This window comes from Haemorhous mexicanus, chromosome 24 (genome assembly GCF_027477595.1).
Source record: "Haemorhous mexicanus isolate bHaeMex1 chromosome 24, bHaeMex1.pri, whole genome shotgun sequence".
In the NCBI taxonomy this organism is placed as follows: Eukaryota; Metazoa; Chordata; class Aves; order Passeriformes; family Fringillidae; genus Haemorhous; species Haemorhous mexicanus.
In genome coordinates, this window is record NC_082364.1 from 2,944,134 (window position 1) to 2,956,501 (window position 12,368).

A 12,368-nucleotide genomic window follows, 5' to 3' on the forward strand; every position below is an offset into this window, starting at 1 on the left:
TGACTAGGAAAAATGATGCAGATCCCTTTAAAGTCTTGAAAACAAGGGAGTGAATCTAGTGAGGCAGCACCCTGACTCCTTAGGGAGCTGCTCTTGATCCAGGCCCGTGACCTGGGCCCATCCAGAAATCAGGGAAAAATCCTTGTGCCTGAGCCCCAGCTCTCCTATTGTGCCACGTTTATTGTGGTGTATCCCTTGTTGACTGCAGTAGTAGTGCTGATTTATGCTGTCGTAAGTGGAATCAGATTGGGCTCCCTTTTGGCACTTAGCTATAAAGTTTGTCTGCAGAAACCCTGCTGTTTATGCGGTGAATTATACCCGCGTTCACAAATACTTTACTAATGAATGATTGGGAACGTCTTGTTTCCCCCTCCTCCTCTGAGTTATTATGATGCTGTGCTGTATAACCTGCTGCAGAGACGGGCGTAAAAAATCTCATGTCCTCCAAGCTTCCCTGCAACAGGAGCCGTTACCTGTTTGAGAAATCATTTAGACACATTTCGGTGCCGTATGACACATCTCATTACGCCTCGCTTTAGAACGAGCAATTGTCATTAGTTATTTATTAATTGCTTATTAAGGTCGTTATGTATGTCCTCTTTGTTTCCAGCCTTCTTTCTTCATGGCTTTGACTGCTGCCAGGTTTGTGAAGAGGGGGATCAGTCCCTTATTGAAGCTGTGCTGAACCCAGTAAGGGGGTGGTGGTGCCAACCCGGGGTCCAGGCAGCTCTGGGAAGCAGGATAGGCACCCACAAGGGGTTTGTGTACAAACCTTTATGACTGAACAGGCTCTGAGGCTGTGTCTGCCCTTCCTCACACGTTTGGACAGGCTCAAAACAGCTCCTGATATGATGGAAGGATGATATGAAGGAAGGATGAAATGATGGAAGTATGATATGACAGAAAGACAAAGCCCTCGCTGCTTTTCTCTTAACTATAATTGTGTTAGAGCAGCACAAACTGATTTAAAAGCCCATTATAATACACCTGTAATTGAAGGCACAGGGCTCTCAATTTGCTCCCTAAAGGCAGAAAGCTTTGGAACACAGAAGAGGGAGGAGGCACCATGGAGGTGCCTGGCACTGTGGCAGTCAGCACTGCACCTTCTCCTGAGCTGGCAGCTACAAAGTGCTCTGGTTACACCCTGGAGAAGTCCTGGAGCTCAGAGTTGGGTCCCTGCCTTTGGCAGACCCTCTGTTGCCTGAGGGTGGGCTCGGTTTGACTCAGCACTGCTGTGAGCAGGGATAGGACACCCAGGACTCCCCCTCAGCGAATCCCAGTGGCAGGACCCCTGGCAGCAAACTCTGTAAAACACAGGGAAGTCTGAGTGTGACAGCAGTAAGAAGCTGTTATGAGGAGCAGGAGCAGCATCAGGCTGATGCTCAGGCAGCTGCCAGTGCACATCACAGATCACCTGCAGAACACAAGTCTGACTCTCCCTCTTTTTCTTTCTTCCAGACACTTTTATAGTTGTTCTTTGTTGTTTCCTTTGATCTGGAGCAGATGTTTCTCATGCTGGAAGATGGAGGTTTGCATGTTTTATGAAAGGGAAGCAGGGCTGGGCTTACCAGGACAGCCACTCTCTCCCAGGCTGTGCCAGGGCCTCAGACCCCTTGGCTGGGGTCTCCCAGGCTGTGCCAGGGCCTCAGACCCCTTGGCTGGGGTCTCCCAGGCTGTGCCAGGGCCTCAGACCCCTTGGCTGGGGCAAGCATCTGCTCTGCCTAACCTCTACACCAGAAGGGGTTTGCTGGTCTGGAAAGATCACACAGCTGTATTTCTGCATTACTTTCTTGGCTCCCAAAACAGGGTAGAAATGGGGTGCTTAAGGCAAAAAATTGCAATTGCTCCTTGAAGAAGGAATAGGCCACTTGGTGAGGCTCATTTGTAGTCCCCTTGCCAATCCGAGGTGGAGAGGTTGTTCCAGATGCACCCTCCACTCAGCCTGATGCGTGGCTGAAGTTTGGGGTGCTGGGGTGTAAGGAGAAGGAGGTGGGGGCAGGGAGAGGACAGCCTGGGCAAGCAGCACAGTCAGTACATGCCAGGAAGGTGGGTGAAGAGCTGGTGATGATGGAAATGGAGGTGGCAGGGCCCAAGCAAGGAGGCAAAGCTGGTGATGTTTATACAGTTTGGCATTGGTTTGGGATTAGTTTGGGATTGTATTATGAAAGGCAGTTGGAGATCAGGGAAGGCCTCAGTGTTGCAGTGGGTGCCGTGGGAGGTGCAGCAGAGGAGGAGGTGGCAGAAATGCCCAGGGAGCCCCACCACATTCCCAGGATGTGAAGATGTGTGAGCAGCACTTCTGTGGGATGCAGGCATGGGATCTGAGAGCTGCACACCTGTGCTGGCAGGAGCGGGTGTTTGGAGGTGAAAGCAGAGCAGGGATATTGTCTGTGCCAGTGGCAGGAGGGTGTCTGTGCGCCAGGGAATAGATGTGTGTCGGCAGGCACATATGCTTGGATCCAGAAAGACATCTATCACCTGCCTGAGCACCCTCAAACGTGCAGCTCACCATATGCTTTGGTTAAATATTTAAGCAAGCTGCTTTCTGTCCTGGGGACTCCTTGTGTGCAGCACATTGGGGCGAGCTGGGGGCATGCCCTGGGCACCTGCGGGGGGCTGAGAGCCCCCAGAGACCTTCCCCAGAACTGTGGCAAAGATGGAGGGGGAAAAAAGAAAGAGTTGGATCAATAAAGCACCAGCCTGCCTGTGGGGAAATCTGTGCAGTGTCACCGGAGCAGCTTGGCCAACACTGCCATGTTTAATCACTTCCGAGCAGGAGAGATGCTGAACACAAAAGGACTGCCCGCAAGGAGAGGGTTCCCGCCTGGGAAGCCTGCATTTACTTAGCTTTATTTATTTATTCATTCCCAAAGGGGCACAGCTCCATCTGCGTCCTGCTTTCGGCAGAGGAAATGTCTCCTCTGCCCCACTGCTGCAGAAAAGCCAAGTGCTGGTGGAAGTCCTTTAATGCAGAGGGAATGGAAGTGCCAGTGACTGTTAAATAATATTAAACATATACTTGGATCATTTATTTATTAAGATTTCCCTCCCTAGTCTGGTAAAAGCCTTACAAAACACCTGTTATGTCTCTAGAAAGGCATTTGGAATAGTTTGTGCAGTAAAATATTCAAATATTTAATTAGCATACAATAACCACCGTGTTAAATCCTACCACTGCATAGACAATTCCAGACTTAGTTAACAGCTTCAGTGACGTTTCTCTGGTTTGCTTCCCAGATGTTCTTGCCTCCTCTCAATCCAGATGGGCCACAGTAAATTGCATCTCCCTCAAGGTGTCCTGAGCTTGCCAGAGTATGGTGAACTTTTGCCCTGTTGCATGAGCTGTTCAAGCTGCTTTTTATAGAATTATGGAAAGGTTCGAGTTTAAAGGGACCTTAAAGACCCTCTTGTTCCATCCCCTGCCATGGGCAGGGACACCTTCCACTATCCCAGGGTGCTCTAAGCCCCATCCAGTCTGGCCTTGAACAGTTCCAGGGATGGGGCAGCCACAGCTTCTCTGGGCAGCCTTGGCCAGGGTCTCACTACACTCATTGTAAAATACTTATACCTGCTCTAAATCAACCCTCGTCAGGTTAAAGGCATTCCCCTTTGTCCTATCAATCAAACCCAAGTTTAAATTGTTTTAATTATGTTTTATAACCTGGTCAGTTGATTTTTGTCTCTCGCCTGGGTGGATGCAAGTAGGTCTGTGCAGTCCCAGAGTAGCAGTGTAAAGTCTGACTTGTCTTTTTAAAAGCTTCTGCAAAACAAGCTGAATTGGGTCGATGTGGATTCAGCAGTTAAAAACATCAGAAAGGTTCCTCTGTGATGCAGCAAACAGCACATTTAAGATGATGGATACTCCTTTCTTTTTTTGGGTCTTTGAGCTGGAAGTTCTTGCTGCTTCCCAGGCAAAGGTGGGCGATCACTGTGCCTCCGCTTGGCTCTTCCCACCTCTCCAAAATGACCATGGCAATATCCCCTGGTCTGCTTTTGTTGTGGAGAGCACACGCTCTGTGTTTTTAGAGCACACATGGATTTCCTGGCTGGCAGTCCCAGCCTCACCAGGAGCACAGCGGGGCAATCATAACGACGTTGTAATTAATTGCATCTCCTCAATGGACCTGGCCATGGCAGAGCATTCCCATCTCTGAGTGGTCCCATGAGGAATATGCTGTCCTCTTAGTGACACTGAAGCATATTAATATTTTTTAGGTGTTGTCTTTGTGCCCTCCATTGTCCTGCCCCAGAGCCCCCTCTGTCTGGGAGCAGCTGATCCAGAGCTGTTCTCCAGTGCATGATTAGCAGATTAGCCATCGTGCCCAGAGCAGCAAAAAAATGAACTCCCAGAAGCCCTTCAAAACAGAGAATAATTCATTACCCACCTTGATTTCCACTTAAAATGTACTTTAACTACACTTCCAACTACAAACCCTAAATCACCATCATGTTCACAAAAAATCCATCATTTTTTATTTTATTGCACGGCACTGGCATGACATAATCCCTTCCAGAGCGTCTTGGAGTGCTTTACGGATCAATAAATTACTTACCTGCACAGCAGAGGCATTGCGTGCAAGGCCATTGCAGTCATTCCGCCTTGGCGCAGCCCGGGAAGGTGTGGGAGGAGGTGGGGAGAGGCAGGGAAGGGAGCCCCAGGAGTGGGGTCCAAGCCAGGATTTGGGGTGTTGGGCTGCAGCCCCAAGTGGGGTGATGAATCTGGCTCTCCCAGTAAGGGTGGAAGGTGCAGGTGATTTGTGGCTCTCCTGCAAAGTGCTGCAAGAGGGTGCCAGTGCCTGCTAGGCTCTGGAGAAAGTCTGGAAATAAACCTGAGAAGGTGACAGTCTTTATTATATTCTGCAGGTGCAGGCTGATAACAGCAGCTGATGCTTTTCCCTCCTACATCCCCACCAAGATCTCCCAGCCCTCCTCAGCAGCCACATCGTGTCCTCTGCTCATGCAGCAGCAGGAGCTGAGTGCTCCCTGCTTGCTCCTCATCCCTTCCCAGCCCCCTACTCATCACCCCCATCCTGTAACCCTTCTGGGGCCTGGACCCCCTGGGTCTGACTCCCCCCTGTGTGCTCTGGGTGGCAGTGCCAATGCAGGGGGATGGTTTTCATCCCCACAGAATTTCCCTCCCTCTGCAGGGTGGTTGACCTCAGAGGGTCCTCAGCAGATTCTCTCTTCATGCCCAGCTCCTCTTGGTGCTCCTGTGCTCACAAGGGCCTGGCAGAGAGCCTGCACAGCTGCAGGAAAAGCTGCAGAAGTTTGAAGGGGGTGACTTGTGGTTCCTCAGGAAGATGCAGCTCTGCTGGGATGGGTTTGTCATGGCTAGGAGAACACAAGGAATGCTGGAAGTGGGGTAGGAAGAAGTACTGTCTCACACCACGGAGGAGTTTCTCGAGCCTCCCTAAAATGACTGAATCCCCTCTGGCTACAGTTTCTTCCCACTTCAGCTGTGTCTTCTCTGCCCCCTCTTTTCCCTGTTTGTTCCTGCCAAGTCAGATGAGACTGATGGGCTATTGCAAAAATTGTCAAAGCTGAGGGAGGATGGAAATTCAGCCTCCTTCACCCACAGTCTAAGATTTGAGTTGAAGCAGAACCAGTTTCATTTTCCTTCTCCTCTTTGCGTCATTGCAGTGTCTCCAAAAATCACCGAGATCTCTTCCGACATCTCCATCAACGAGGGCGGCAATGTCAGCCTCACCTGCATAGCCACGGGCAGGCCAGACCCAACAATCACCTGGAGACACATCTCACCCAAAGGTAAGAACAAAACGTTACCAGAAATATTTTGGGAAGGGCACAGCACTCTTTGTGAGTGGCTGGGGAGGGGTCGGTGGCTCGTTCTGTTGCCAGGCAAAGGTGAAATGCACCAAAAAGATGTGACTCAACGCAGGACTTGGTGACTCTGGTGGAGGAACCTCCATCCTGGTGGTCTGGAAGAGGAGCTGATGATTTTGGTCCTGTGGAGGACTGGCTGTAGGTGCCAGGTTGGGGTTGTCATGATTAGAGATTTATAGAATCAGGGAATATTCTCTGTTGGAAGGGACTGACGAGGATCATGGAGTTCCTGCATGGGGCACTCACACTGCACATTGAATGTGCTTGTCTGGCCATGTTTTGAACATTTTTCAGGCAATTCTTACAGGTTGCTTCAAAGGAGGATTGTAAATAGTGCAAATGAGCAGGAAAACACATGAAGCATTAATTGGTGGCCTTGTTAATTGGTAAGCAAACCCTCAGCAGAACTGTGTGGGTGTGACTGCTGGGAAGCAAATTCCCAGGCGTGCAGGACCGTATAATTTCAACCCCCTTTCCCAGCTGCTTTTTGGCACTTGTTTTGCATTTTGCTGCCCTGTTATTCCCAGGCGATTGCGAGGTTCTGGTGGGTGAGCTGGGGGTGAGATCCGGAGGCTCCGGGTGGGATGAGCCGTGCGGCCAAGCGGCAATGCCTGCCTCTGATCCTCTGATCCTGTCTAAGTGCTTCAGTTCCGCCTCAGAGTCCTGTTTCCCCTGAGGTTTTACCAACGTGGGCTGTTGTTCCAGACAACTGCCTCAAGCTCTCCTTGGGGATGCCCAGCCAGGCTGTCCGGCAGCCGAAGGAGCCAGCGGAGGGGCGGCAGTGGTGGATGGCGCCGTGGCTGCTCTCCCTGCTCAGCTCCTGATGAGGGCTGCGGTGTCTCGCTGCAGCTCCATTGATTTTTTGCTATTTGTCTATGCTGGAGCAAATGACTGGGCCAGATCCATCACTCTGCAAAACCCAAGCAGAGCAAGCTGAGTTGGCAGCATCTCAGCCCCTTCCCTTGATAGGAGCCTCCGCAAGCCATTCCCCCAGAGCACATCTTGGCTTATCCACTGTAGGTGGTCTTGCTTCTGAGCTGGTGGCTTTGGTCAGTGTCTTTGCATGGATCCATGTGCTCCTCCCCATCCCTGAGCGTCTCTCTATGGAATCAAAGTCTCTGTCACTGTGTGTCACCATCAGGCAGCATTTATGGTCGAGGCAGTCTCCATGTGTTCCCACCTTGAAGCCTCTTCTTCCTACTCTTCCCCTTGTCTACCCTGACAACATATTTTTGTTTTGCTCAGCCTCCTCAGTACCTGTTTTTCACAAGCATCTTGTTTTCCCACAGCCCCACTCTTCTTCCTACATCCCCTCCTGCTCCCCAGAATCCTTGTCTCCCACTCATGTGCCCCTTGCTGCCTTCTCCCACATGCCATCCATCCTGTCCTAACCAGGCTCCCAGCTCCTGATGCTTCTGTCTTTCACAAGGGCTATTTTCTGTGTTTGCTGCCATCCAGCAGGTTTTTTTCCCCAGGGAATCTTTACATGCGCTTGAACCAGATGTTTCCATTTTACTTAGGACTTAGCTGCTATGGAAACTGAGGATGCACCAGGAGAGGAAGAGTGAGCTAATCAGAAATTACCTGTGGTGCTGTGTAATTTGCAGCAGTAGCTCTTTCCTGATTTTGGCCATGATTAGGCATTCTGCTTTCAAAACTCAAAGGGAACAAATGATCACAGAGATTTACCAGAGCCTGGTCTCCTGCTGACGGAGGGTGATGAGCCCAGAGGTGGCACAGGACAACTTCCATGGCTGCCCATCTCTGTGGGCAGCTCCTCTGTTTCTAGGTCTGCCAAGTCACCAAGGGGAACCTCTACTTCTCCATTTTGCATTCACCACACACAGCAAAGATGAAGATCAGAAGTGTGAGGACTGAAATGAGAGCCAGAGAAAATGCATATAGGTGCTATAGCAGATCTGGGATGTAGGATACATCCTAATTCAGAGTGCCAGGGGCAAGCAAAACTCAAAGCTTGCTGCTGGCTGGCCCCTCTTGGTTGTTGTTGTTCTACTCATCCCATGGGAAGTTTCGAGCGAGCTGCCTCCTGTTCCTTCTCACCATCTTCCTCCATCTCTCTTGAAGTGGTGGAGAAAAGGGACGAGGGAGAATTGTTTGAGAGAACGCTGGTGCATAATTTAAGGGTTCACACAGCGGGTGGGGAAGTGGCTCCCAGCAGTGCTGCTCGGGACAGGCTGTGCCAGTGCTGTGTGTGCCAGGCACGGCCGCACCAGGAGTTGAAGGATTGGTCCCTGAGCTGACACTGGTGAGTGCTGCTCTGTGGTCTGTGCAAGGGCACTTCACAGGTTTTATGATTTCCTTGGCACCTGCGAGCACACAGTGCACCTCTTGGTGGCAAATGGAGCAAATAAGAGTGTTTGCTCACCAGGGAGTGCAGGGGAAGGCCTTTCAGAGGATTTACACTGAGAGCAGCCCAGCTCCCTGGTGACTGATCTCACTTGAGACCCTTTGCCAGCCACTCAGGCTCCTCTGACTGCTTGGCTGTTCTGTCTCTGCTCCAATGAATTTGCATTCAGTGGCTTGGGCTGGTAAACTCTGCTGAATTTGCCTGCCTGCAGCTGTTGCCATGTTCCAGGAGTTGTGAAGCCCATTTTGGAAGCTCTCTTTAGTTTGGGGCCTGGAGGAGTTAATGCACCTGGGATGAGGAGACAGGTTCAGGGTATAACTCAAGAGCTCTGTGGACCCAAGCAAGAGAGTTTTCTGCTTCTGATTTTGTGAACTGAAGCATGCTGGCCCTGTTGGTGCCTCCATCAGTTCTCAGAACTTGGTCCTACCTGTCCCCATCCTCATCCTCCTGCATGAACACAAGCAGGCTGCTGGCTCTGGAGAAGTGTTTTGTGAGCCTGTGACCAGTCCAAACAAGGTGTGATACCGCCTGTCTGCTGTTCCTCTGCCTTACTTCTCTCTGTCTTATTTTATTTCTCCTCCCAGTAATGCTGTATTAACTCACAGCAACTCCTGTTAATGCAGCTGAACAGATTGAGGTGGAAAAAGAAGTGAAGCTGCTGGAGTCACAGCTTCTTCTGCCTCAGCAGAGGAGGCTTAACAGCTTAGAGGCTCTGTCCTGGGCTTGGATGCTCCAGCTGGCATCACAAGTACCAGCAGAGCTGCCAGGCACTGGGGCTTCAAAACTCAGCTCTCTGAAACTGCTGTGAGGTGCCAAGATCTGGCATGGGATGAGGCAGCTCCATCCCTTCTTGGCACCCCTGTGGGGCCCCGGCCCTTGGGATGGCAATTAAGAGAGGCATCTTGAGGGGGAAGGGGGGAGCAAAAGAGGCAAAGAGGGAGAGAATTATGTACAGAACAGTGGCCTGGATGTAACACCTGACATGAAGGCAGCATGTGCCCAGAGGAAGTAGAAGTAGCACAGACCTGGGCTAAGAGGTCTGAAAGGCAGCACCGTGTGTGCCCATAAACATCCATTTTGCACCCTTAGGTGCAGAGCATGTCTGTGTTTCTGAGTCTTTGGCTGGATTACAGTCCCCAGCCTCGCAGTGCCGATGCTGTCTGTAAACTGCGGCGAGGTCTTCTAGTTAATAGCCTGGTTTTGGTCACTCAGGTGTTTCCATAGTTACTGGGCTTTTTATTTATTTTTGGGGGGTAACTGATGTTGTCATGGCGATTGTCATATTGTCAGGCCAGTTTTCAGCTCTCAGTGGATGAAGGCTGAGATTTCTTGGCTGGGATAAAGCACAGCACGCCGGGCCACCGGGCTCAGGGTGACACCAAGGCACTGGCAGAGAGAGTGGCACCACGTTGAGCTATCCAGGGGATATTTATCTGTGCTGCAGACACAAAACTAGTCATGCCTCCTATTAAGTTTGGGAAATGTGCCAAGGAATTGAAATGAGGGTTCTTCCAAGAGGAATGAAGCCTCAGCAGCCTCTGTCCCAGGAGAAGCAGGCACAGTTTAGCAGTAATGATGAGACGGGCTGTGTGGGCAGACAAGTGGGGTTATTGTGCCATGGCAGGGCCAGAGGCACAAGGAAAGGGTGTAAAACAGGATGTGTGCATGCAGGTCCCTCCACTGGCTCATCCAGCTCTGCCACACACAGACATCCCGAGCCAGAGGCTGCATCCAAGTCGTCATCCTAATGACCCTTAATGGACTTTTCTGCCATGGTTTTATCTAATTGCTTTTTGATTATTGCTGTAGTATGATGGATTCTGGTGTGAGGCTTAAGACAGTGGCTGCCAGGGTAGGAAAACATTATGGTTTGGCTGATGGTGTATTTACTTGTAAGAGGTCTGATCGAGAGGTCTATGTGGTGGGAATCCCTCATTAATCTCAGGATTAAGCTGGGTGCTGAAAGCTGGATCTCATGCAGAGCTGAAGTCCTGAGCTGAGGCTGAGCTGTCATTTATGGGGCAGGTGATGCCTCAGTGCTACAAGACAGAGACTGGGGAGATGCCTGGAGGATCCTGACGTGGCCACATCCAGGATATCCCCCATGATCAGCCCGTTTAACCTCCGTGGCCTCCCTGGAAGAGGAACAATCGCAGTCCCTTGTCTCACAGAACTGCAGGAGGATAAACACATTCCAGACGTGAGGCACTCAGAGGCAGCAGTAATCACAGCTCATATAGACATTTAAGATAGATGAAACACAGTGGCCTGATGTGGCAGAGGTCTCATGAGATCATCTGTCTATACATCAGCAGCAAACCAGCAAAGGGACCCTGGGAGAAGTCTGGTGTATTTGGGTATATTGATTCTCCCTGGCTCTTGGCAAGGCTTTAAACAAGAGGACAAACATCTGCAAAAATTATCCAGCTTGAAGAGTTGCTTGTCCCTGGGAAGGGGAGACATCCTCCCATCTCAAAGGTTTGTCCATTAAGCACATTTCCTGCCATCTTCATCCTCCCTGGAGAGGAGGCAGAGGATAGGTTGGACATGAGATCTGGAGTCCAGCTGGGAGGCACAGGGAGAAGTGGGATCCACTTGGGTGGGAAAATCTCTGCCTGCTTTTGTGCTGCCTTGTTCCTCCCCTGATCAGCTGCATGTGCTGTGGGATTGCTCCCGTTAGCCTGTCCTCATGTCACCTCATCAATGGAAGACCAGAGAGCCGTGTCCTCTGCTGGCCCTTTTAGCAGGGAAATACCTCTCAGAGGGAGCAGATGGTTTGTGTAAGGCTCCTTCTGTGTTCATCCCGGGTCTTGTGTCTCTGCTCTGCCTCTTTTCTGCTTCGTAGATTTGCTTTGAGTGGTGTGTCAAAGAAGGGAAGCGAGTGCTTCTGCTGTGTGATGGGGCTCAGAGCCCAGCCTGAGCTGCCAGCTCAGCATGGGATGGGATGGGATGGGATGGGATGGGATGGGATGGGATGGGATGGGATGGGATGGGATGGGATGGGATGGGATGGGATGGGATGGCCACCATGTTGTACATGCTGTCCCACCTCCCACCTCACTTTACTGCATGTGTGCCTCCTGTCTTTTGGTGTCTGGGTGACTCAGCAGAGGTTCAACTGACACACTTGATGGCCAAGCACCTTGTGCTCCTTCCTAGAGGCAGATGCAGGCCTGGGCTCCACTGTATTAACTGGAGCATTTCAACTGGCTCTAATCCTGCCGGCAGCTCAACCATCCCCTTGTTTACTGTTGAAATAATTACTGCTTTGCCATAATACTAGCTCTGAGCCGTGACTCCATTACCATTATCGCCGGAATATTACCCATTTATTATCTCCCAGCAACCCTGGAAGATGAACACTAGGCTTCAGAGACCAATTGTTTTACAACAGACAGGATCTTGGTGTGCATTGTTTAATGAGGTAAACTACATTATAGCCAGCATTAATTTGGCTCCGGTGCTCCCCACTAAATCATTGTTAACCTGTAAATCTGCCACCACTTTTGATACTCCTTTAATCAACGTGTGCCAGACAGAGCAGCCGGGCAAAGGGTCAGCAGTGGTCCAGCTCTGCTTGTATCATGTAGGATATACAAATAGGAGGAATAAATAGGGTGAAGTGGCCATGGAGAAGCAGGACTTTGGAATGGACACTGTTTTTTGTGTGGTTATGGTGATTGAGGCAACTGGCATTGCCATGGGTTGCTTGAGAAGAGTGTGGACCGATATGTGGACCAGCAAGATCCCGACAGGGATCAGGGGAAATATTCAGCCTGATGAATGCCAGCAGCTTCCCCATCAGGTCCCATGGGAGAGGGGTCTGGCCCAGCAGGGGACAGAATCTGGTGAAATCATTTCATGGCCTCCAGGTTGTTCTTTTGCCAAGGAATGACTAAAACTTCGTTAGTGTGACATGTGGGGAGCTTCTTTTAGCATTTCCCTTCCTGATGCACCCTAGTTCCTCCTGCTTGTTCAAAGCAATGGGAGATTATGTACTTTTATGTGTATAAAAGTAATATTTTTGGCTCCCTGCATGGTGGAAATGAACTCTTGGAGCTGATTTTGCATATTTGGCATACATGCCTCTAAAATATGCATCTTGGTACAAAAATAACAAGACCCCTTCCAGCTACAAATGAGGCAATGTCTTTCC

At 50.5% G+C, this 12,368-nt stretch overlaps 1 protein-coding gene across 4 annotated transcripts in view; it reads left to right on the plus strand.

Annotated features, from left to right (window-relative positions):
• The window catches only part of LOC132338023 (protein CEPU-1), a 366,776-nt gene that overhangs the window by 333,796 nt on the left and 20,612 nt on the right, over positions 1–12,368 (plus strand). For all 4 annotated transcript variants that reach the window (XM_059867150.1, XM_059867152.1, XM_059867151.1 and 1 more), the window contains one exon: positions 5,641–5,766. In XM_059867150.1, the coding sequence (XP_059723133.1) occupies positions 5,641–5,766 (126 nt within the window). The remainder of the gene's footprint in view (positions 1–5,640; positions 5,767–12,368) is intronic.